Raw genomic sequence first — 24,862 nt, 5'->3', positions numbered from 1 at the left:
CTGATCTGCGTGGTGCTGTGTTTCTGCCTAACAGCCCTTCCGCATTCCCTCTACTGTGCACAGGCCCAATGACTGCCTGTTCCCTGTGACTCTCTTTCTGGCAGCGCTGCTTATATCTGGGTCAGGCCCCCATAATTCTCAGACCGCTTCTTTTATCTCCTCCTTTTTTAAACAAATCATATGATGGACCACACTAGCTTTGCTGTTTCTGTAACTCAGGTATGGGGAACCTCTGGTCCTCCAGATGTTGCTGAACCTGTTGCTGTCCTTGGCCTTTGGCCCTGCTTGCTGGGGATGATGGGAATTGTAGTTCAGCACCATCTGGAGGGCCAGAGGTTCCCCCACATTCTGATTTCTCTCTCCATTCATCTTTGTCTGGCTAATGTAGACTATAAGCCCTGATGCAGCCTAAGGTGTTTATTCATGTACAGCCACTTAGCGCATGGTGCTGTACGAATGTTAAAGCTGTGGGGGTGCATGAAGGTTAGCAAGTGGTCTCCTTAGTCTTGTAATCCACACGCCTTTTTGCTTCCTTTAGCGGAATTGATGTGAGATAAAATTAATGTGCTGGCCTCCATTTCCAGAAGGAAAATGCACACCAGGGTGTTAATAGGTGTGTCTGGTGAAGCGTCAGTAGTTCCCTGATGTTTACATTAATAGTGCAGCCTCTGCGGACAGCTATAGGTTAGCAGAAATACACAGCAGGGTTCAATAAGACATTGTAAAGGAGGGCGTTGAGCAGGCTGCCTCTGTGGTGTTGTGCAGTTTATTTGTGGAGCTCAAAATTAGCGGAGGCCTATAATGATTACCAGCTGGCCGATAGCCCAGAAAGATGCAAATCTGGATCCGGCAGCCCTTGGCAGTAATTTTCTGCAAGACAATTGTCCCCTAGCTCTTTTTATTATCGGATCGATTCTTTGACAATAGCACTTCTGTTTACCATGCTGATTCTCTCAGGGTACTTTTCATAGGAAAAGGAGCGTGTCCGGATGTGACCTGGCCATTTGGCATTTCTCCTTAGCGGCTTCAGGCTGCACACCTGCTTTCAAACCTGGCTGCTTAAAAGTGCTTCTATTATTGGACTTCCCTCTTTCAACAGTCCTCCTCGCCCAGTGCTGAAACAGAAGGAGCTGTTGGCAATACGGGTGAGTCAGATTGTCATACCCCACACCTGCTGTGCACAAGACATTATCCCGGTCATCCAGCGTGGCACAAACAATATCCTGCCCCCCCATTTGGTGTTCTCAGGTGCAGGGTGCCAATAAGCCTTCTATGATGCAAAGCAAGTAGAAGAATTTACTGTAGTGGAGTGGATTAAGCCTGTCTTTCATGAGACTGTCTAAGCCACTTATTTCTAACCTTTTTTTCACATGGACCACTTGAAAATTGCTGAGGCTCCTGGTGGGCTACTCACTGATTTTTTCATAGCAATTGTCATGTGCTGTGCTAGGTGCTGTATGGTTTTAAATTGCATTTTTATTGTTGCTTTCCCCCCTTATAATGTGTTTTATTGTATTCTGTGGCATTCAGATCGCACATGTTCCTCACAGACATGCCACAGACCACCTGAATGAAGCTCGTGGTCCACGGGCAACATCTTGGAAACTTGGTCTAAGCCAGGGATGGAGAACCTGTGGCCCTCCGGATGATGTTGGGCTGCGACTCCCATCAGCCCAAGCCAGCAGAACAAAATGTAATGGAACTACAAAGCACTTCCCTTTTTCTCTCTCCAGTTGCCTCTTGAAGTGTGTCCTAGAGTGCCACCAGTTGTGTTATGATCCACTATGTCTTTTTAGCTTTGTATATATGTATGCCTATCCCAGGAAATGTACAGATGGTTCATGTTTTAAAACACTGCATTGGTTTCCAGTTTGTTTCTGGGCTCAATTCAAGGTGCTTACATCAGTGTTGAAAGGCATGAAGAACTTAGGCCACCTCCTTCCCTACAGACCGTCTAGGGTGTTGAGGTTGGCAGAGGGGACCCTCTTGGTAATGCCACCCCCCTCGGAGGTTCGGGGGGGGTGGCCCAGGAGAGGGCATTCTCTATGGCAGCCACTGGGTTGCGGAATTCCCTCCCCACAGAAGTGTGGCTGGTACCTTCATTATACCGCTTTCATCTTGATGCTGAAGACGCATCTCTTTACCCTGGCCTTTTGACACCTAAAATATTTTTAGGATCCACCTAATTATAGATTGTTGTAACTGTTTTTAATATTGTATTTTTACATCGTTGTTACTTGCCCTGAGACGTTAACGGTGAAGGGCAGGTATGAAATCCTACTACTATTACAGCCCAATCTTTGCTCCAGACTAATTGTGGTTTTCGGCAAGCTGTTGGCCCCCCATCTATATTGAAATTAATTATGTCTTTGGAGGGGTTTTAAGGTCACAATACAGATTGTGGAATATCTTATAAATCATCAGTACTTACTGCCCAACCACCAATTTTGCTCTTTCCATATTTTCCTCTTCTTGCACCACCCGTTTAAATGACGTCCACAGATTGCAAATTGGGTGGGTATGTTTTGTGTTCAGGATTCTGTGAAATGCCATTCAGCACCACCACACAGGAAAATATTGAGCATTGTGCTGTTTTATCAATATTTATTACCTGTAAAATGAAATTCCCCTTCAAATAAAGCTTACTGGTTATTTTAGGCTCTTCTGTACCAGCTATTGAAATCATTGGCTGAAATGTTTCCAGGCGCTCAAAGCTATAGCAACTATATTCTGAAGGAAGTGAGGTTTTAATTAGGTTTGGGTGTGGCATCTTATGTGCATAGTTCCATGATGACTCCAGCTGTGCTAGCCTGGCGATGGTTGGAGAGGAGGTGCTGCAATTGCATCTCGGGAAAGTTGAAAATGTGGCCAAACTGGGCTCAGATTTAACGGGAGAGCTGCTTGATTTGGAGGACACGGTGGCAAATTCAGCAAGGTTAGAATACCTTTTCTGATACATCGTTGAGCATGTCAACCTAAATTGAGGTTTCCCGTTAAGGTACTGAGTGATGATATCACTAGTTGTGTCATTCATTATTTACGTTTACTTTTCAAGTATTAACTGCTGAAGCTGGGAGATGACAGTAGCTGCAGCTCTCAAACTAACCCAGCAGAGATTTTTTTTATCAGCTTTTCATTTTTTAGAAGCTGACCGCCAAGGTGTGGTATCTGAAACTTGTTCATGGCATGCGCATAAGCTTGGCTTGGAAGTTCATATGAGCAGAATTGTTCTTCGTGCCAGCTTGTGCCCTGAAGAGGTGCTTTTTTCTTTCGTTACTTGGAGCATTTTTCCATGACTGTGTACAAGACTGACTGTGTGAGCTTTGAGGCCCAGTGGGTAAAGAGGATTGCAGGGAAGCGTTTGCAGAACTACAGCGGAGAAATAACAGTTGCAGATCTAAAAAGATCTCGATTGTCAGTCAACTTTCTTGCAGTTCCTGCTCTGGCGGGCAGCACAAGAACGACATTTTGAGGCTTTCTCCCCCTGTCGTTTGCTGAAGAAGATTTCATTAGGTGCGAAGTGAACAGAGGAGCTTTTTGCCTCTTTGTCAGGAGGAGGAAACACTTCCCCAAATGAAGCTGCAGTACTTAAATAGTTCTGCTCTTGAAATAGAAAATGCAGATGAAGAATTGCTTCTGAAATTGGCTAGGTGTTGTGCTTTGCGTTTAGTTCTGACACAAGTGACATGTCCTCATCTTCATCTAGAATCTTTCCTTGGCTTTGAGAATGACTGATCCCACTTCTGATTTTGATTGCCTTCCTCTTGGTGTTGCTCAGTTCTTCCTTTTCCCTTGCAAGCACTGGTAGAAGGTGAAAAGTACTTGGACCTTTCTTAGTGCAGTCTCTGGTGCCCTCTGGCGAACTTGCACAGACCCTGTTCTCTGAAGTCATGGGAAGGAAAATGTGTTACCTTTCAGTGGATGTAACTTGCAATAACTTTTGAAAGCTGATGTATTTGTGCAGCTTGTATTTTTTCCCCTTCATAGAGTTTTCTGATTTAAAAAAATCTGTGTAATGCCATAGGCTATTAATGTGAGAGAAAGGGAAAGAGACATCAAAAGATCATTGACATTTTATTATTAGGTTATTGGCTACATCTGCATTTCCTCCAAGGAGCTCAGGGCATCATATATAGGCTTCACTCCAGACCAGCTCTGTCATGTAGTTGAGGCAGAGGGAGGGGTGATTATAGATTTTATTTATTGCATTTATATCCCACCTTTCCTCCAAGGATCTCAAGGTGGCGTATGTGGTTATCCCCTTTCCCTATTTTATCCTCGCAACAACCTTGTGAGGTAGGTTAGGCTGAGAGACGACTGGCCCAAGATCACCCAGTGACTTTCATGGCTGAGCAAGGATTTGAATCTGGGTCTTCTCATTCTAAGAGCCCTACCCCAGAGTGGCTCTTTCTCATACTTAAAGCAGGGGTGTGGAACGTATGTGGCTGTCCAGATGTTGCGGGACTTCCCCTCACCAGCCCTGACCATTGGCCATGCTGGCTGGGGCTGGTGGGAGCTGAGCTTCAGCAACATCTGGGTTCCCTGCCCCAGGAATAAAGGGCGGTGGCTTTGGGTTTGGAGTGTTTGGAGAGGTTTGCACTGCCTGCTTGTTGCTCTGTGGTTCTGGTCTTGGAACGTCAGGCCACAGCATGAATAAAATAAGGCAATTCCAAGTATAATTACATCTCTGGAAGCAGGAACTGAATCTCAGTTTCTCAGAGTACTTGCCCAGACGCTAAATAAACCAGGGTTTTTCTGTGAGGGTTTTTTTTTTCTAATTGAGCAGAAAGTTCACATTTGTGCCCCTCAGGAGAGGGGAAGAGGGAGCTTTTGGCCCCTAGCCAAACTCTCCAAAAGGCAGCTTTAGTCAATACCTCCTTGGCTGTAATGCCTTAATTCTTCTCTTCCCAGCCCTTCCTCTTCTCTGTTTAGTCCTGTCCATCTGCTACTCTGCATTCCCTGCTTCTGTATCTCAAACGGTGGGACTAATTGCCTTCTGCTCCCTCTTCAGCATTGTCTCTGAAACATGAGCTTGTCTTCTTTTACGCCAGACGCCTTCTATTTCTGTTACCTTATCAGATGAGGATGTTTCTCGTAACAACATGCGAGGGGAAAACTAAGAGAACCATTAGATTTTTCCACTCTGTATTTCCCACACAGAAGCGAAATTGCTTTATTTAACAAGGAAGAACCACGTTTCTAATTAACTGTCTATGAATTGTGATCAAGAGCTGGATTTGCCCTCTTTCCCCCTTAATTAAGGGAAAGGATGCATTGCTGTCTGTCTTGGATATAAACGGAAGCCAACTCCTCTTGTTAGCGTTTCCATGGGGCCAGTCTTGTGGTGGGTGGCTGTCTGTGGCTTTGCCATATAAACATGGATCTTGGCCGGAATGACCATGTCCAGCTTGCTTTCTTAAAGTATGCCTCTAGTCCTTGCTGCTTTGCTGTAAAATTTGACAAAATTAGATGGTGGTTCTTCAACTCAGCATCTCAAAGGGACTAGGCAAAACTTTTCAGTGACCACAGGTGGGGTGGTGGCACCCTGGCCAGTTTCTTAGCATTTTCTCGTGGCTGATATTCTTGCCCTACAGTATCCCCACAGTTTACTAATGCCTAACCTCCCTCCTTCTTTCTTTTACTTCAAACATTGACAAGTTTCTGAATATCTGAGCTATTGGGTTACACAGAGCAACACATTTTTTGCCAATTGCCATAGTGCATCCTAACAACAAATTGTGTTTCTTTGCTGTAATGTTTGGGGCCTTCCAGTGTATAAATTGGAGCAGGCTACATGTGTGGCCCTGCTTTTGTGCTATTGATGATCAGATAATCTGTTCCTTTTGTACAGGCCATGACCAAATGATGTCGGGCTACAAGTGTCAAGTTTTATACCATGGATTAGGCTATGGCAGGGGGTTGCCAACCTTTTTTCAGGTGCGTTGGCACATTTGGATTTTGGAGTGAGTGCCATAGATGCTGCTGTCCTTGGCCACTTCTTCCCTCCTCCCTTGGATCAGCTCTCCCTCCCCCCCCAACACTGTATGTTGTTTTTCCAGAGGATCTGGGTAGCATCCAGTTAAATTAACCTGAGCCTTGAAAAGCCCATAGAGTTGAAAGAAGTGGGAAAGAGAGTCACTCTTCCAACTTCCTCCTTCAGCTGTACATTCTTTGCAAGGGAGAAAAACGTAACTGCTCTTGCCACCATGTGACCAAGAGGAGAAGTGAATGGGGGAGTTCAGAGGCTTGATGGGCATTGAGGGAGACCTCAAGTGGTGATCTCTGGGCTGCAGGTTTGAAGCAAGCAAAAAAATGTAAATGTACTGCCTTCAAGTCGATTCTGACTTACGGCGACCCTGTGAATAGAGTTTTCATGAGGCTGAGAGGCAGTGACTGGCCCAAGGTCACCCAGTGAGCTTCATGCCTATGTGGGGATTCGAACCCTGGTCTCCCAGGTCGTAGTCCAGCACCTTAACCACTACACCACACTGAAGCAAGTGTCAGCTCTTGCCATTTCTGCATCTCAATCTCTGTACAGCCATGTGGTGACTGTTAAGAAGGGGAGCTTTGCTCGAGGCTTTCAGTGAGGCTGGCTGACTTCAGGAAATTTGTTTGGGTTGTCTTGTATGGCTGCTTGTCCTGCCTTCAAGCCTGCGTAAAGCTGCTTTACATACTGAGTAAGACCCTGCCTAGCAAAGTGCTGCTGTTTCCTTGTTAACAGGCAGCTGCTGTTCTCCCAAGTCTCCGGAACAGCAAAGAACTTTCAGAGCCTTGCATTTTAATTGGAGATGCTTGGGGCACCTTTCTTGTGCTTCTCCTATATGCCTGGAGTTGCCACCATAGATGATGATGATGATTACCACCACCTTCAAATACGTGTCAAGCTCCTAATCTGCCGCAGCCTTGTTTAGTATCCTTCTGGGAAGTCTATTATTGTATGTTTGTCCCTGCAGCTATGGCAAACCTGAGAGCCCTCCCAACCCCCTGACTCTTGGAGGCGTTAAGATCCTTTCCACCAAGCTGCCGCCGCAGCTTTTTATCAATTAAATAGTAGCATGTTCGTGACGGCTTGGACAGCTGGCTCCAGCCTTGTGAAGCTGCTTTTGCAGCAAGGAGGAGCAGAATCGTAGCCTGTCACAGGGGCACGTCCTGTTGGTGCAGTGATTAATGCACAGTGTGGATGCCAGTGCGTCTTGAGTCCTAGGTGGATGTGTAAAGTAGGTCAGTTATTTTTTAACTCATGGTTATTTTATCAACATTCCTTATGTGTGCTTGTGTGGTTTTTTTTTAAACTGGCAACTTCATCAGAGATGGGCACAGGAATGCTGCTTAAATAGGAAATGGGTGCTCTGCTGTAGCTGAATTTCCACTGACGTCTTATGCATGTCTGCTCAGAAGCAAGTCCCCATTGTGTAGAGCAGGTGTGGGGAACCTTTGGCTCTCCAGATGGTGCTGGAATACAGCCCCCATCAGCCCCAGCAGGCATGGCTGTAGCATCCCCAGGGATATAGGATTATGTCCTTCACCTCCAAACGTCTTCTAAGCCCTTGGTTCCCAAACTTCCCCCCCCCCCAAAGGACCACTTGAAGATTGCTGAGGGTCTTGGTGGACCACCTACATCATTTTTTCCGCTTGTTGTAGTAATTGTAATGTGCTGTGCTACAGACTGTATGATTTTTAATTGTAGCTTTTAATGATTTTAATTGTAGCTTTATTCCTTATGTTGTATTTTATAATATGACAATTTGTGATGATGATGATGATGTTCTATAGAATTCAAATTGTAACACAATAAAATACGACATAAGAAATTTAAAAAAGCAATAAAAATATGGCTAAATCAATAGGAATGTTTAAAGTGGACATGCCACGGACCACCTGGATGAAGCATGCGGACCACTGGTGGTCCACGGACCGCAGTTCAGGACAGGGCTGTGGAGTCGGGGCACGCCAGACCTTCAACCCCGACTCCCCTATTTTTCTACTGTCCGACTCCTTCATAAATGGCAAATGTATATTAACTAGTAATAACAAATTTACTGTAGTAAAATGGTAGCACAAGGCATTTCATCACCACCACGTGAATCTAGAGCTTGGAAAAGTTCCTTTTTTGAACTACAACTCCCACGAGCCCAATCCCTGGGGCTGATAGTTTAAAAAAGTAACTTTTCCAAGCTCTGGATTCACATGGTGGTGATGAAATGCCTTGTGCTACCATTTTACGACAGTAAATTTGTTATTACTAGTTAATATACATTTGCCATTTATGAAGGAATCTGAGTCGGCGTCGGTACATTTCTACCGACTCCGACTCCACCCAAAATTGCTCCCGACTCCACGACTGCGACTCCACAGCCCTGGTTCAGGAGCCCCTGGTCAAAGCCTTTAAATGATTCAGTATTTATTTATTTAGAGCATTTGTGGCCTGCCCCTCAACAGACAAAAAGCGCTCCCAGTGCATCTTGTGTACTAGAGTCATTTCCAACAAGCCAGTCTCTAGCCACGGGCTTACAATTTAAAAGACATGCCACACGAGGAAAAAGAGATGAGGAGGGAAGAGAGGGGAGAAGCAAACTCAGCTACCGATCCTTATTTATTTATGAGATTTATTAAGACGCCCATCTGGCAGAGGTTAATCTGCCACTCTGGGAGAGTTACAACCAAACACAAGTACATTCCATATGAGCATAATCAGAACCCTAGAAATTAAAAATTAAAAGCTTAAACATTTAAACCCCCCAAGATCTACAATCTTGAAAGCTAAATAGTTCTTGTGATCAGCTGGAACGGAGGCAGTTCATGGGCAGAGGGCATCTTTTCGGAGCTGCTTGATGTCTCGCCCACTGGAATGGCTGCGCCCAGTTATCACCACCCTCCACATAAGGTTTTGGGGAGATTTCTTGCTGTTCTTCTGTCAGGCAGTTTCTTTCTTCCCCCCTGCCGAAACCTTCGTCTTCTGGGCTCTGTTTAGAAGAGCGTTTCCATTTGAGGCAGAGGATTCATTAAAAATTCAGCATTTCTAGGCTGTTTTGCTCTGGAATTAGGCTTCTCAAAGCAAATCCTTTTATCTGTTCCAGCTCAGCAGAACGAGGGTTGTGCATGCGTTCTAATGTTTTGTGTGTGCTCAAGACACCTTCTCCCCTTTCAGATGGCAATGAGATTTGCTCAGCTTGGAGATCAGCTGATTACTTGTCAGTCTTTGTTTTTAGACTAGACAGCAGCCTGGCAACTGACTGGTTTACATGCCTCTTGCTTCTGTCTGTCAAGTGTGAATCTAGGCACACTTCCGTACTTAACACGTGCACTACTTAAGTGATTAATTCTAGAAGCGATTGGGAACGTTTCCCTTCTTTCTCTTTAGCCAAATGGACCTTTAATTATATGCCCAAAGGTTATAAGTAGTATGTGACTCCCTTGTTACAACAGTTGTATTGGCTATTGGTCTGCTTCTGAGCCCAATTTAAGTGCTGGTTTTTATCCTGTAAAGCCGTCAGATGTTTAGGACCAGAGTAACTGAAGGGCCACCTGCACGAATACAAGTGCGCCCAAGCACTGAGATCTGTAGGTGAGGCTCTCCTCTGTAACACACCAAGGTCAGAGGGGGGGGTGTCTTCGGAGTATGATGCAGGGCCTTTTCAGTAGCTGCTCTCAGACTTTGGAATCCCACCCCTCAAGAGGTTTGCCCTTACCCTCTTGTTGATGGCATTCCATCGGGGCAGGAGGCATGAAATCCTTCCTGGCTTTGGGGCTATTATATGGCTGGTCTTAATTGGTGGCTTTCTGGTGCTTGTTTGGTTTGGGGTTTTTTGGTGCGTGACTGGGTTTGTATTTTGATGATTTTTTAATTATTATTAGCTACTTTGAGGAACTCTTTGTTGGAAAGGCGGGATATAAATACTCTAAACCATAACCTGTGTGTGTGTGAGAGAGAGAGTGTGCTGGAATGGTGCTTGGCAGACTCGACATTCTGCTTCCTAGAAACAGCTCTGATGAATTTTCAAGGCTAGCATCATTCCTGGGTGTTATCACAAGCTGGCTGATTTAAAATAGTTGTATTTGAGTTGATTGCCTAAACAGCCAGATAGCTCTGCTGTGCTTTTCTGCCTTGTTAACAATTTTGAATCCTTTCCAGTCTAGGTTCAGGGCTGTTTCTGAGACTGAAATAGCCTTGGTGGATAACCTGTGCCAGGAACAGGTGCTTGTTTCTGCTGGGTCCCTCCTTGGTGATGGCTCCTCAGTTTGCAAGAGAGCAAATGGCCCTTTGAAACTGGAGAGCTAGTTTTGGCCCTGCACTAGAAATTACAGCTGGTGCAAAATGTGGTGGACGCCCTGGTATTTGCTTTGTAGAGCAGATTCATTTGCACCGTCTCCCTGTTTGTTTCTGGGTGCAATTCAAAGCGCATGGACCAGGATATTGGAAGGACCTGGTCCCTCCCATATCACTGCATTTGGCGCCTGGAGGCTGTCCTCCGGGTAACGCTCACTCTGGAGGTGCAGTTAGTGCAGTTGAGGCCAGTGGGGAGGCGCAGGTGGGACTCCGTTGCACTCCTGGCTTCCAAATAACAGGTTGCTGCTGCTGCAGGCTGAAAAGGAGCTGTGCAGAGCTGGTGCAGCGCATGGCGGCAGGAACCTGGATTGGGTCTGCTGCCACCCCAAGCTTCCCACACCTCCCCCTCTCAGTCTGCGTTGTTGGGAAGATGGGAGATAAATGTAGCCCCCCCCAAGGCTGCCCCACTGGCCACTACAGCCATTTTTTATGGCTGTAGGTTTTACTGCATCTGTTTGTATTTTTGTGCAAGCTGCTTTGTGGGGGCCTTGTTAAAGGCTGAGAGGAGAGGGTTAAATCTTGTAAAATAGTTCTACAGATTTCTCCTCATACCTTGTCCAGAAATCCAAGCAGAATTAAGCACCCCAGCCCCTGAAAACTCACTGGCCATTACATGAGTTGTTCAAGATGAACAATAATTAAGCATTTTGTTATTGTGGTTGGTTGGTTGGTGTGTGATCCACCCATCAGGGCTTGACAAGGGTTCTCCCATCCCAAGGATTCTTTCCTGCCCCCTTGATAAAGATCAGAAGGGCTGGTGCTCAGTGGCAGAGCACGTGCTTTGCATGCAGAAGGTCCCAGGTTCAATCTCCAGGTAGGGCTGGAAACCCTGGAGAGCCACTGCCAGTCAGTGTAGGCAATACTGGGGTAGATGGACAATAGGCCTGACGATATAAGGCAGCTTTCTATGTATGTAAGCGCTTTGACGTTTCCAACCAGAGTGGTTTTGCAGTAGATGTGGAAGCAGGCAGGAAAAATGACTCCACTGGCATTTTGCTGCATTATCTTTGAGTTCTTACAGTTGGTAGGGTGCTAATTAATTCATGATTTCACCAACAGCTAAAGTGTTCGAATTGTCAGCTTGTTTATAGATTCTGGGACTTCGTAGACTATGAGAAGTTGAAAGTCCATTGTAGCGTGAACTTGCAAGCAGGAAAAACTTTCTTGTTGAGACTTTTGGCCACCTCAGCTTCTGGCTTAAAAGATAAATTAAAAGCCTTGATTTGTATTTGGGAGAAGAGAGCTGGAGAATGCTCAAAGTAAGTGAAGGAAAGGGTCCACACCTTTTGGAATGATTGATGCGCAGCCCTTAAAGGCATCTCTAGCACCTCTTGGAATGCCTCACTTCAGTGTGATTCATGCTGTGAACACCTCTCTTAAAATGCCATGTGCAGTGTGGCATTCAACCCGATGACAGAGATTTCAGCTCTAGCTGTGTTTGGGCCACTCAAAGGAAATGTCTTCGTGAGGGCACCTTCTGTTCTGGGATGGGCAACCTTTGGCCCTCCGAACGTTGCCAGACTACTGACCACAGGCCATGCTTGGTGAGGCTGATGGGGGCTTCAGTCCAGCAACATGCCGATGTTCCCTGCCTTTGCTCTGTACCACATTATTGGACCTTTGGGTTCCGTGGTGGAAGAAGAGTTGGATATCGAAGTAAGGAAATCAGTAGTAATAAATAAAGATGCTGTTGGTTGCTTCATGTTCAGCGGGTGGGAAGTACTATTTAGTCCTTCCCCCCAATATCTTTCTCCTTGTGGGGAGGCTCAACTAGTGGGTGAGAGAGAACATAGCTGGCAGGGAAAGGGTTAGCCCTCCACCCTCACCCCTCTGCCAGCCATCCTTTCAAGATTCCAGCTCCCTGCAGGCTTTCCTTGGGGATAGGTGGTGAAGACTCAGGTAACTTCTTGTAAGATGTAGCTTGGCCCTGAAAGCAGAAAGGCAGCTTAAACTGGCATTGCCAAATCCATGCAACCACACATGCACATGCTATCCGCGGCTGCCCTTTCCTGGAATGAATGTCCATCTGGGTCGGTCAGGTGCAGAATCTTCCCAAAGAGTTTCTGCTTGTTTCACACACGGGCTTGTCAAATGCTGCTTCTCTCCCTGACCCCGGCAAGGGGGCGGGGGGAAGACTGCTGCAGCCACAATGCTTCAGGTCTAGTTGCTAAGAAGTAGGTCTTGCTGTTAGCATAGTGGGAGAAGGCTTTGGACGTAATTAGGCCCCCTCACTGTTGAACACCCGGTGGCCTGCTGATTCTGGCAGGCATTTGAACTGAATGCTGATTTTATAGTTTTAACCAATTTTTATTTTAATTGTGTTTCATTACTTGTACACTGCTTAGAGATGATTGCAATTAAGTGGTACATAAATTGTCTAAATAAATAAATGCCTATGTCAACCTGGTGCCCTCCAGATGTTTTGGACTACATCTCCCATCTGCACTGGCTGGAGCTGATGGGAGTTGTAGTCCAAAGCAGCTGGAAGGCACCAGCTTGGTGAAGGCTGGTCTAGACCACACTTCAGAGCAGAGCCTTACATATATGTGTGTGTGTGTCCTTGTGTTAATTCACAAAGCCCCAAACAACTTGCGCGCAAAATACCTTAAGGACCACCTGATTCCTTATGCTCCTCCTTGATTATGGAGGTCTTCTGATGGGGCAGTTTTGGTGGTCCCACATGCCCTGAACTTCAGCTGGTCTTCACAAGGGGCCACACCTTTAGTATGGCAGGCCCTACCCTGTGGAACTCCTTGCCCTTATAAGTCTGGCAGGAGTCATCCCTGATTGCTTTCAGGTGGCTTTTGAAACCTATTCAGACAGGCCTTTCGAACTTGAGATTCTTTGCCACTGATATCTGTTTTGTGCTGTTTTTATTTTAGCATTTTGTGTCAGGTTGTATACCGCCTTGTGATATTTTATATGAAAGTATGGCTTTAAAATATTAAAATAAAGTTCATTGGATTTGATCTGGCCGGTGATGAGCCAGTGGCCTGTGCAAACAAATTGGGGGTTACCATGTCCAAGTGCACCAGAGCTTGCTTAGCTTACCTTTTGCTAGTCTTGCTTACTCTTAAGGGTTTCTGGCCTCTGTTTGCAGCTGTTGAATCAGAGTTAAGTATTGTGATGTTGGAAACATACCATGCACAGCTGCCTGCTGTGGGCCCTTGTGATCCAGATGGCATTTATCTTTGAATTTTGCCCTAGGTTTTTCCATTGTTAATATATGAGTATAAAGAGACTAGTTGAGACATAAATGAAATCAAGACTTAACACTACCAGGGAAAGGAATGTTCTGGTAGAGAAGCTATCTTTGCTGGATGCATATCCAAGCAATTATGAACTCTGTTTCTCCTTTGATATATTTTTCATGGGCGTAAAAGCCATCTGCACTTAGAAGATTTAATTGGATCTTGTCCATGCAGACTGCTTGAAATGGAAAGCTGTAGTTGAAAAGAAACACATTGCTTGCATAAAAAAATGAATCCATGTATTTCAAAGGAAGCTAAAACTGGTAACCTTCTGGCTTCATCTACTGTGCTGTGATCTGACATGTAGACCTTAATCTTTAGCTGCACAATTTGTTGGGAACGTTTGTTGTCCTTTGCAAGCCCCTCTGAAATGAATGGGGTGTGTGCGTGAGATGTTCCTGGTGGATTATGCCCAGAGTCTTCTTTCCATGTTCTGTGCCTAGTCTTGTAGATCAAAGGGGTTTTTTCCCCTCTTTGCAAAGGTGCTGCCTTTTAATAGAAAAATCCCTGGGATTGAACCAGCTGCCTTCAGCCACTCTTTGCTTCTGAGGGCCTCTCTCTCTCTCTCTCTCTCTCTCTGTGTGTGTGTGTGGGGGGGCTGCGGCATCCCACACAGCCAATTCTAATTAGATTAGACCCGAAATGCCTCTTCTTTCCTCAGTGCTCAGTTTCAAGCAGAACAGACAGAATGAAGCTGAGCACACAGAAATTGGGAAAGGCAAGAAGTTGCCACTCAGCATCGCTGGAAGCAACCCAAGGTCACCTGAACTATTATTCCTGCTTTCCAGCTCCTTGAACTCACGGAGCCTATACATTTGATTCTATTTATTTGAAATCATCTAGCTCAGTATTGCCAGCACTGACTGGCAGCAGCTCACCAGGGTTTCAGACAAGGTTATCTCACAGCCCTACCTGGAGATGCTGCCAGGGAATTGAACCTGAGACCTTCTGCATACAAGCCATATGCTGCTTATACCATCATCATAATTTTGCCTTCCATATATATATGTCAAGGTGATGGTACACGACATAATGAAGACAACTAAAAAAATAGTTAAAAACAGAATATGAATGTTAAAAACAATGCCAAGTGGACACCCATGGCAGAGACTTTTCATCCAGCTGGAAAAGTTGTCGGGGCAAACATGTTTTTATTTCTGTCCATAAACTGCTGATATATCTTGAGAGGATCGCTATTCCACACAATATGCTCTACCACTGAGTTATGGTCCTCCCCCCCCCATAGTATTGGTGACCTTCCAGGTGTTGTGGGATTGCCGTCAGTCCCAGCCAGCAAGTCCATTGGTTAGGGATGATGGGCAACTCCCAAGTCCAGTCATATCTGAGGGCCATAGATTAGCGGCCACTGGTATAGGTCTGTGGAATTCAGGTTATCTTGGCTGATGAAAGTGTGTTTGGGGGGGAGTGTTTTCCTGGGTAGCAATTGATGACCTGCTTCTCTAGAGCGGAATTTCTTCATAGAAGCCTAAAGATGGTTGAAAGAGTGGAAGCGTGGGGGGAAAACAGCTTTCCCAGGCATTGTAAAGCGGAGCCTGCTGTATTTTTTTAAAAAAGCATCCATCACGGTTGTGTGTCTTCGGGGAAGATGTTACACTGCTGGGCTGTAATCATTAAAAATGCACATTTGAGGTTTGCAGCAGCTGAAGCCTGTTCTTCCTTTTTCCTCTGTTCCATTTCTTTTCTCCAAATTATGCAAGAAATACTGGGGGGGGCAGGGAAGACCCCAAACATTTTGTTATAAGGATGTTCAATGCCTGTATCTTTTTTGTTTCTTGAGCTGTGGAAGAAAAGCTAACAATTTAATGGTGCCCGATGCAGTAATAAAGATGCTTTTGTGGTTACATTTAATCTTCTAAAGAACAGAAAAGAACGCTGAAGTGATCAACATTCAAAAAGCAAGACACAGACTTAAATATATGCGAAGACTTAGAGAAGCTGAAAAAATGTACTGTATTGCAGAAAGATTCTGACAGGCCCATTGCATCTTTTGCAAAGTAAGATCTGAATTATTAAAGCTGCCTTTGTTTATTAAATCAAGCCTCTAGCGAAGTCGTTATGTAGAGAAATGGCACATGGACCTTGACTGTATTAGGCATAATTTTTAATTAGAAAGAAGTTTGTACTTTGTTTTAATGGCAATAGTACATTAGGGGTATTTCAGCAAGATGAGAAATATTCAAGTTTGCATATTGGAAAACTCTTCCTTAAGAGCAGTTTTGCCTCCTGGACTAGGTGAGGGGGGGAGGGCTGATACAGCTTAAATCAAAAGTTTGTTTTCCAGCTCTGTATTGCTTTGGGTCCTTAGGGTTCCTCTGTTTTAAAAGAGATTGCCACATCTGAGTATCATGGAATCCTTTTTGTTTTTTCAGTCAACTTTTAAATATATAATATTTCCTCCTTGCATTCCCCCCCCTCCCCCCAGTGCTTTTTTGACTTTATTTCTGGTATTTATGAGAAATATGCAGATTAAGGGAAATCTTAGCCAATACCGTGCCAGAGGAGGAATCTCTCTTTAACTTGGGGCCTGTTTTGCAAACCAACCCAAACGTGCAAACATTGTCTCTTTTAAGCACAGGAATAGGTGAGAACAGTTTGTTGGAGGCTGGAGAGTCTGGCCTGGCAGCGTTGTGTTAGCTTTTGTTTTTAAATCTCTCTTTCTCCACCCCCTTTTTAAAAAATGTAGGCTCTCGAGTGGAACTCTGTTTATTTAAAGCAAGACATGCTATTAAATATGGGGGGATTTGAACCCAAAACATTTAATAAAAGATGTGCCTTTTATGACACCACCGGGCAGCTGTTGGGATTAAATCTTCAATTAGGTAGGATTCCAGCAGACCCAGCGGATTAAACTCGTTCGCAGCTGAGGCAGCTGCCTTGAGGAAATGACATTTATGCACCTGATCCTTCCACGAGTCCCTGTGTCGAGCCTAGAATTGTATCGACAGGGCTGCCTTTGAGAGCAGAAAGTGCTGCTTGCGAGGAGGAGGAGTTGTTGCACACAGCAGAACACATCTTTGGGGATCTTAATTACCTTTATTTTTTTTAATTTCCCAGGTGGTTACTAGAAACCTTAAAAGCTTGGATCCAGAGATGCATTAGTGTTTAGAGGCCTCCTTTTGACTTAAGGTAAGATGGTCTTCATTGAATCATTCTCTTTTTGTAATGCTTTGTCTGAACTCTGTGTCTCTCCATTGCACCCAGCCAGGAATTCCTGGGATTGGAAAAGCTCTGAAAATGCACCGTCTGCACCCCCGGCACTGAAACTGTTAATGTTTATTCCATGTTAATAAACTTTCCTGCTGTGCAGGGCATCTGACTAGCATGTGCGAAAGGAGTCATGGGTGAAAGGAAGGGAAGGCTGGTTAACCTCAAGGACTCGTCCAGGGTGATCAAACTGTTGGAAGGCACAGGGAAGAGGTGAGGGTAGCCTCGATGTAGAGTTGAAGGTCTGTCGTGCATGAACTGCAACTTGTAATCTTTTTGTTTCCTCGGTAAACAGATTTACAAGGGGGGAGGGAGAGTGAGCAGCACTGTTTTTTAAAAAAGTTTATTTTTAAAGAGCTCTCTTGGCTGTAGGTGCTAACTGATGAAACCAATGATCTAGGTAACCAGCAATTACAGGTACCCTGCAACGTGCAATTACTGAATGCCTGCTTTCCCTCTTGCGACTTGAGAGGTGAGCCTCCTTGAACAAAGCATGAATCTACTTGTTCAGGTTCATAAATATTTCCTTCTGTGCAGCCTTAATTGTTGCTAGACTTAAGTAATGAAATAGCGAGGTAGTGTTTCCTTTAAAAGTTGAAAATTTCGTAGGACTGTCCATATCAAAAACACTGTAATATTAAAAATAACTTGGAGGTTCTTGAAAGTGTGCCACCTTTGATAACAATTTCTGGAGAACTAATCTCCTCTGGCAGTTTCTTAACCACAGGGCTTAACTTGAGATCTCTGCTCATCATGGTGTGGAAGAACTTACCTGAAAGAGTCTAGGAAGCTAAATTAAAACTAGGCAGTATATTTCCAGACGTCGGTTCAATTCCCCTCTGTATTTATAGCTTAACAGGAAAGTGGGGTTGGAAGGAGAGTTAAGATTGACAAAGAACCTCTTTAATCTTATGTCCAGATTATAACAGTATAATTTTCTATTTAAAATCTCCATGTGTTAATTTTTCTTCTTAATATGGCATAAAAAAGTGTAAAGTCATTTTAAATAGTGACCTAATGTAGGCAGAATCCACACACTTTCTCGGCCCTATGAAGTTGTGTACTTCTGCCAGATAAGTTCCATGTTAAAATGTTCCAGACACTTATTTTCAAATGAAGGAAAGTATGATACATTCATTCATCTTAACAGCTTGGCTTAAAGAAGGAAAATAACATATTGCATGTTTTTTGTCTGAATAAGGTGTTATGCATTGTGGTGTTCGCCTGTATTCCAAGCCAGAGCAGTTCAGCTAATATTTTAGAATTTTGTCTCAGATACTTACTATATTCTTTCCTCTGTGGAAGAATCCTCTTTGGATAAAAACCTTTCATAGCTCCTAAGCTTCAACTGGTCATAGGTTTGCTATTGAGCTTGCACGTAATAAAATTTCAGAGTGTGCACTTAATTTGCTGGCAAGTTCCACACCCTTTCCCTTCTGCTATGTGTTTAAAATGCATCCTATAAATACATTTTGCAGCTTCCCCTATGGAGCTTCCAGAGTTTTTAGGATGAAAGTGCTTGCTGATCTGAATTTCAAGGGTTGATGAAATTAAACTGCAGGGGAACTGATGGCAGTCCACAGAGCTTTAATGTTATGGCATACATATTTAGAAGCGGGTTAGATTGAATTCTGCTGAGGGAAAGCAGACTTATTCATAGACTTTTGTCCTGGGCGTGCTTTTTTAAAAAACTGATGGATGTATTGGACATTACTATGAATGTGCTGCTTGCTGAAAATAATTTTGCTGTCAAAAGGCCCATATCAGGGACGTGATTGCTTTAAATGTAGTTTTGGGGGGTTCTTTGGGGTAGGGGAAAGATAGAGGGAAAAGAGTGATGATTGCAAAATGGCAATGATTTGTGTAAACTATTTTTGCCTTCATGAATTATTCATTCATTCATTCATTCCCCCTTCCTCTCTGACTGCTGTATTGCAGTATTTAATATATTTAAACTGACACTGAATTTGTTAATATGGTGGAAGAAGAGATCACGGGTTATTGAGAAAATCTCTGCCTGGTTAAGTCAATGAGTTGTTGACTTAAATTGAAAAGGGTATAAATATGCAGACTTATATACGCACAAGGAAAAACTGTATGTTGAAGTTTTTGGAAGATTTGGGCAGATAAGTACTAGGTGGATTGGGGTTCAGCACTTTCCCTTTCGATGTTTTCAGAGCAACAAGCCACCTGTCAAAGTGCCCTGAGTCCTGAGGTGGTTGTGGCAGCTGTTGCAACTGCTAGATACTGCAGTCACCCAGAGGCTTCTTATTACATGGAGCGTCATTCACAGGTTTCTCTGTCAAAATGGGGCTGGGGAAATAAGAAACTGTTTAGGTGCCAACTGGTAGCTTGTCAACTGATTACTACTGAAGGGGAAATTACAAGGTGACAACTCTTCAGCCTCAAAATGGTCCATGAAGCAGTTGATTGTGACTTCAAATCCCCATTGCTTTTCAGTGGGTAACCCACAGCACTGTCCTCTAAGACAAATCCTCACTCCTCTTTGCTTAGCCTGGTGTACAGGTGGTGTCTAAATCCCTTCAGATTAAGGTCAGAATGTCTGTGGGTAGAGTGACAGTGATAATGCTTGACCTGTGTGATCCCATTTTGGAGCTCCAAGATTCCAGTCTTGAATGCCCCAATTAAAAATAGATTTATTAGAAGAATCTATTAGCATTGGTGGCATAAGTTTCTAAATAAGCTCACCCACCTGTCACGAGGGTGCAGCAGGCTAGTAACTAGGAAAGTGGTCTGGACAGGGAGGCTGTTTCACCAAGGAAAACTGCTTAGAGTTGGATGTGCAAGGGGTGAGAGTCCAGCACAACCCACCTTAAATGGGGAGGATTTGGCAAAGAGGAAGCTGTTTTATTCCAAGTCACATCATTGTTCCATCCAGCTCTACACTGACTGACAGCGACTCTCCAAGGTTTTAGGCACGCATAGGCCATTCCCAGCCCTCCCTGGAGATGCCGTTGAGGATAAAACCTAGAATCTTCTGCGTGCAAAGCTACAGCCAGTTGCAGGAAAGGCTAAAAGGTGCAACACAAGCAATGGTGGCATAATCTGGCCAAGCACAGGCCAAGGAGTTAAGTGTGCCAGCAGTCGGCAATTTAAGTCTGTTTTGTCAAATCTGTAATGCCTAAATTTGACTGCTCTTAAGAGCAGTGACTTGCCATTCTGCAGTTATGGCCAGGCCTGTCATGTGTCTGCTTGTATGCGTCACCCTTTTTCAGTAATGGAGTCCCCAGATTCTAGCTTCTGCACGTGTGTTGTTTTTCTTCACGGTCGAAGCGTTATCTTCTTCCTTTTTTCTTTTTTGCAGTTTAACTTGATAAATTGAAAAAAGCAAACATGCCCCGTTCCCTACAGTGACTGTGATGCTCCTGTTGGAATATTAGGTTTTAATGTTTTTTATTGGTTTTAGCATTTTCTGTAAAGTGTCAATTTGTCGTGTTTTAAAGTGTTTAAAATTTTGTACTGTTTTTAAAATAGTTCAGGTAGTGTATGGCGCTTCCCCCCCCCCCCAGATTTTCCTGCCTCCATGGTCAGGAGGGCCAGTGGGAACATAATTTGAAGAGGGTTAGGTGTGCCTTTGGGAAAACAATCTGATTTCATTCAAATCCACAGAGAAGGGACTCTGGGCTAGATCGTGGAAAGAGCAAATGAGTTGGTAAAATGTTCCTGGGCTGCACCAAATTGCAAGTGGCTGAAAGCTTCAACCGTTTTTAAAAAAATCCCTGTGCACCCAGAACTAGCATATTGGGAAGAAAGCAAGTCTAGAATTCTTCTCCATGGGTTGTACCCAGCTGTGTTTTACTTAGAGTAGACCAATTGAAATTAATGGAGCTCAGTTAGTCATGTCTGTTGTCATGGGTCTTCTCTGAGTAAAACTTAGTTGGATACAACTCTGAGCTTTCTATGCCCGGAAATTTTTATATATAGAGAATAATAATATTATAAGAGAGAGAGAGAGAGAGAGAGAAGAATTGTCAATCACACAAGTGCCGCTTCTGCAGTCTAAAGAGGTGCAGTCCAGGAACTTGTTGTAATGACAGAACTGACACTTGATTCTGTGAGGTGGGCCTCCAACTTCGGCAACTCCTGACTCTTCTTAGGTCTTTTTCCCTCTTGCTTTATGGAATTTCTGCTGCTGCTTCTCCTGCTACACTCTTTAAAAAAAAGTTTGTTTTGTGTTTTCAGGCTTCCAGATTGACTCTGTGAAAACAGTTTAGAATGCATCACTCATTTTCTTTCCCTCAGTGTAAAAAACAAGTTAAACAATACTGTTGCAAGACGAGTGTCTGGAAATTTCCTCATAGACTGGCTCCTTGTGCCTTGTGGCCTTCATTCAGCAATTTCCCTCTGAAGGTGAGCCTGTCTGAGTTTCCAGGGGTAGCGTCCAAGTGGATGCTCCTCCTGCAGTTCTTTTGGAAACTGCCACGTCGACATACTTCAGGGCCCTGTTGCAGGAAGGACAGCGATTCCTCATCCAAAGGCAACTGGAACCTTCAGGTTTCAATTTGAATATAACAATATTTGAATTCGGGGGAAAACATGTCTTGGTAATGCAAAACAGTGCTGGTTGTATGGAATGGATGGAGGCTCTTGGGATTAGTTGGTGAGTTGCGTGAGGACTGGAAATGTTCCTGGGCATCATGTTTTTTCCAGTGCCTAAAAGAATGAGTGCCAGGTGATATTGCTGTAGCCTTTCAAAGAAGACCAGAGATTTGCCCATGCAAATTTGTGGTGCTCCCTAAAACAGAGGGGGTGGGGTGGGGGGAAAAGAGAACCAAATGTTGTAAAGCTTCCTTGCCTGGAGGCCATTATTATTTTTTTGTGTGCAAACAAGTAGTTATTTACAAACCTTTTAAGGATTCACAGTAATTTATCGCGGGCTTCTTTCCCAAGGGAAAAAAAGCAGGGCGCACATTTTGAAAGGAACCATACTGACATTACCTTCTCAACCCCAATTTCATTGCAAGATTGGCTCTTCAGTGATTTTTCTGTTACCTATGAAATGGAAATATTTATCCATTTATGCTTTCAGTGTTGTCCACAAACGACAACAAAAGAGTAAACCAACGCTCTTAGGTTCAGGAGTGTTGCGGGGGGCTGGAGGCGGGTGTTCTATTTTTCCATTTGTCTCCATGCAGTTCTTTTTAAACAGCCAGCATTTTTTTTAAAGATCATCCAGACTAGCATATTTATTCATGCATCCCTGAGGACTTGAAACTTATCTGCCCCCTTTTGGCAAAACCAGTTTGTTTCACCAGAGCAAGCAAAGCTCAGGCCACATCCTGTAGCTTCAACAGGAGTTGTCACTGATTCTAAGTGCAAGCGGGTGGTTCTCTGGGGAAACTGTTTGTTTGTTTGTTTATACATCATTTTCTTACAGCTTTCCTTGAATAGGAGCACAGGATAGCCTGTTAAGGTAAAAAATAAATAAATGAAAGAATAACACATCTCCATTGTTTTAAAAAACAGCAAAAATAGCAGAAACTATACCAGAACTACCAACACTTAATTTGGTTCAAAATTGAAACATTATTTTAAAGATTTCTACGGTGGAGAAACAAATATATCCTGGGAGGGAGTTCTACATATAGGGTACCACCACAGAGAATGCCCCTTCCTGAGTCACTGCTCTACTGACGTCTGCCAAGGACAGGCCAAGAAACAGGGCATCCTTTGTAGATTGTAATACTTGGGTGGGAGGGTGTTAAAGAAGATGCTTCTTTAAGTACTTTGGGTCCCGGGCTGTTTAAGGCTTTATACTCTAATTGTAAAACCTTGAATCAGGCCCAGTAAGAACATAAGAACATAAGAAGAGCCTGCTGGATCAGGCCAGTGGCCCATCTAGTCCAGCATCCTGTTCTCACAGTGGCCAACCAGGTGCCTGTGGGAAGCCCGCAAGCAGGACCCGAGTGCAAGAACACTCTCCCCTCCTGAGGCTTCCGGCAACTTGTTTTCAGAAGCATGCTGCCTCTGACTAGGGTGGCAGAGCACAGCCATCACGGCTAGTAGCCATTGATAGCCCCATCCTCCATGAATTTGTCTAATCTTCTTTTAAAGCCATCCAAGCTGGTGGCCATTATTGCGTCTTGTGGGAGCAAATTCCATAGTTTAACTATGCGCTGAGTAAAGAAGTACTTCCTTTTGTCTGTCCTGAATCTTCCAACATTCAGCTTCTTTGTATGTCCATTCAGCTCACTAGAGGCCAGTGCTGGCTAGGGCTGATAGGAGTTGTAGTCCAAAATAGCTGGAGGGTGCCAGCTGTGGAAGGTGCCAGAAGGATGGCCACTTAATCGTGGAGGAACGGGAATTCGTGACAACTGCAGACAGGGTCTCCCTCCTTGTGCATGTCACCTGCTAAAGCGTCATGCCACAGAGTTATCTGTGGCGCCGTGGTTTCAGTCTAACCCACAATAGAACCTGCCTTCAAAGGGTTTGTTCTCAGCAAGTGGTTAAACCTTAAGCTGCTAAACCTTAATGCTAATGAATTCTTTTCAGCTGCACAGAGGAGCTGTTGCTGCGAAGGTGGCTGGGTGTGTCAGTGGTCTGGAGTTCAGCTTACTGGAGTTCAGGGTATCCAGCCATGCTTGTGCTAATGTGTAGTTCATGACTAAACTCCCCTTTTAACGAGTTGGCAGTTGATCAAGATTCTTCTGTTCCCCTTCTCCCCTCCCGCCTTGCCCCCTTGCTTAATTTTGGAGTCATTCCTGGAAGCAATCCTTTGGAGTTTGCATAACTCCATGTGTGTTGCTGGTGGGCATATTTGTTCAACGATGAGGCAAGCCTGCTTATGACTAACTTTCTTAGCTGCAAGAGTTTTGATTTAAAAAACTACAAACAATGATGGATGTGCTACATGCAAAATAAACGTGTATAATTTCTGAGAAGTTTTTGGACTCTCTTGCCAACAAACACATTTTATAGTGGATCAATGGATCCTATTTTATAGGATGATTTAGCTTGGTTTTATAGCTTCCATCTTTCCCCCCCCCTCCAGAATAATGTTTATGTGTTCATGATTACTGATGCAGGCATTGTATTTCCTGTTTCAACACATTTTTGTGATATATTTTTGTTAGGTTAATTATGCTATGATGGGGAGCATAAGCTTGTAAACAGTGGCCATTAGGCATTGGTTTCAATATGCTTGCAATCTGCTCAAAGCTTGCAAATCGATGATCACTAAATACAGTGCAATGCTTTGCCTCCTCCAGGGGAAATAGACAGACTTAGAAGTGATCAGCCTAGCTTTTGTGTGTGTGTGTGTGTGTGTGTGTGTGTGGGTAGTCAATAGCTGAATACCAGCTGTTGTAGGAAGATGATCATACTGTAAGCAGGCATGTTGGCACAAGCTAGAATTCTTTTCTCCTCATGTCAATTACCTGTAGGGACCAATAAAATGGCCTTATTTCATTGACGGGCCACCCACCTTTTCCTTGGCTCTGATCTTGGCAGGGGTTTGACATACTGTATAATAGGGAGGGCTGAATCTCTCACTTTTGGCTTTCCTTTTTTTCTCATCCCCCCCCTCATTTTTCAACACTCAAATTCAGTTTTCCGTATTTCCACAGCAGTTTGCATTTGTTTTGTTTGTTTTTTTAAAAAAGTCCTAATGAACATTCAGCAGCTTCAGTTTTCCCAAGTAGAATTTCCCTGTCGGCATTTCAGTGTGAATTTCTTTCTTTATAAGTATGTTTGTATGCAATTTTGCTTAATGCACACATTTTTGCATGCTGTTTTCACTAATGTATGCATCTTATGCAGTTTCCCCCGGTGTCTGCATTTTGTACACATTAATTGGCCGGAGGGCTGCACTGTGAAATTTGCAGAATTGCCAATTTCGCAAGATGGCTGTTTTTCCACTTTGCATATTGTGTTGGAAAGCACACATTTAGTAGGTTTGCCTTTAATGCAAACATCCAATTTCTCCCCACTAAATAACAGAAGCATTAATTGACAAATAGTGGTTGATCTCTTTCAAGTGGCGTTCCTACAGATGTCAAAGGTGTTGGCAAAGAGCCAGTGGAGACTGGTGGCTCCAGTA

At 44.1% G+C, this 24,862-nt stretch overlaps 1 protein-coding gene across 7 annotated transcripts in view; it reads left to right on the top strand.

Moving 5' to 3' along the window:
* The window catches only part of GLCE (glucuronic acid epimerase), a 93,640-nt gene that overhangs the window by 34,629 nt on the left and 34,149 nt on the right, over positions 1–24,862 (top strand). For 3 of the 7 annotated variants that reach the window (XM_061595151.1, XM_061595154.1, XM_061595150.1), the window contains exons 2-3: positions 16,654–16,725; positions 16,907–17,016. In XM_061595151.1, the coding sequence (XP_061451135.1) occupies positions 16,937–17,016 (80 nt within the window). In that variant the 5' untranslated portion in view covers positions 16,654–16,725; positions 16,907–16,936. Of the gene's footprint in view, positions 1–985; positions 1,146–1,530; positions 1,694–15,457; positions 15,594–16,653; positions 16,726–16,906; positions 17,017–24,862 lie in introns of those variants that run through there. The other 4 variants (XM_061595156.1, XM_061595155.1, XM_061595152.1 and 1 more) reach the window with 3 other exon arrangements.

The sequence above is a fragment of the Rhineura floridana genome, chromosome 14, assembly GCF_030035675.1.
Source record: "Rhineura floridana isolate rRhiFlo1 chromosome 14, rRhiFlo1.hap2, whole genome shotgun sequence".
Lineage (NCBI taxonomy): Eukaryota > Metazoa > Chordata > Lepidosauria > Squamata > Rhineuridae > Rhineura > Rhineura floridana.
This window is presented reverse-complemented; position numbering and strand designations above follow the sequence as displayed.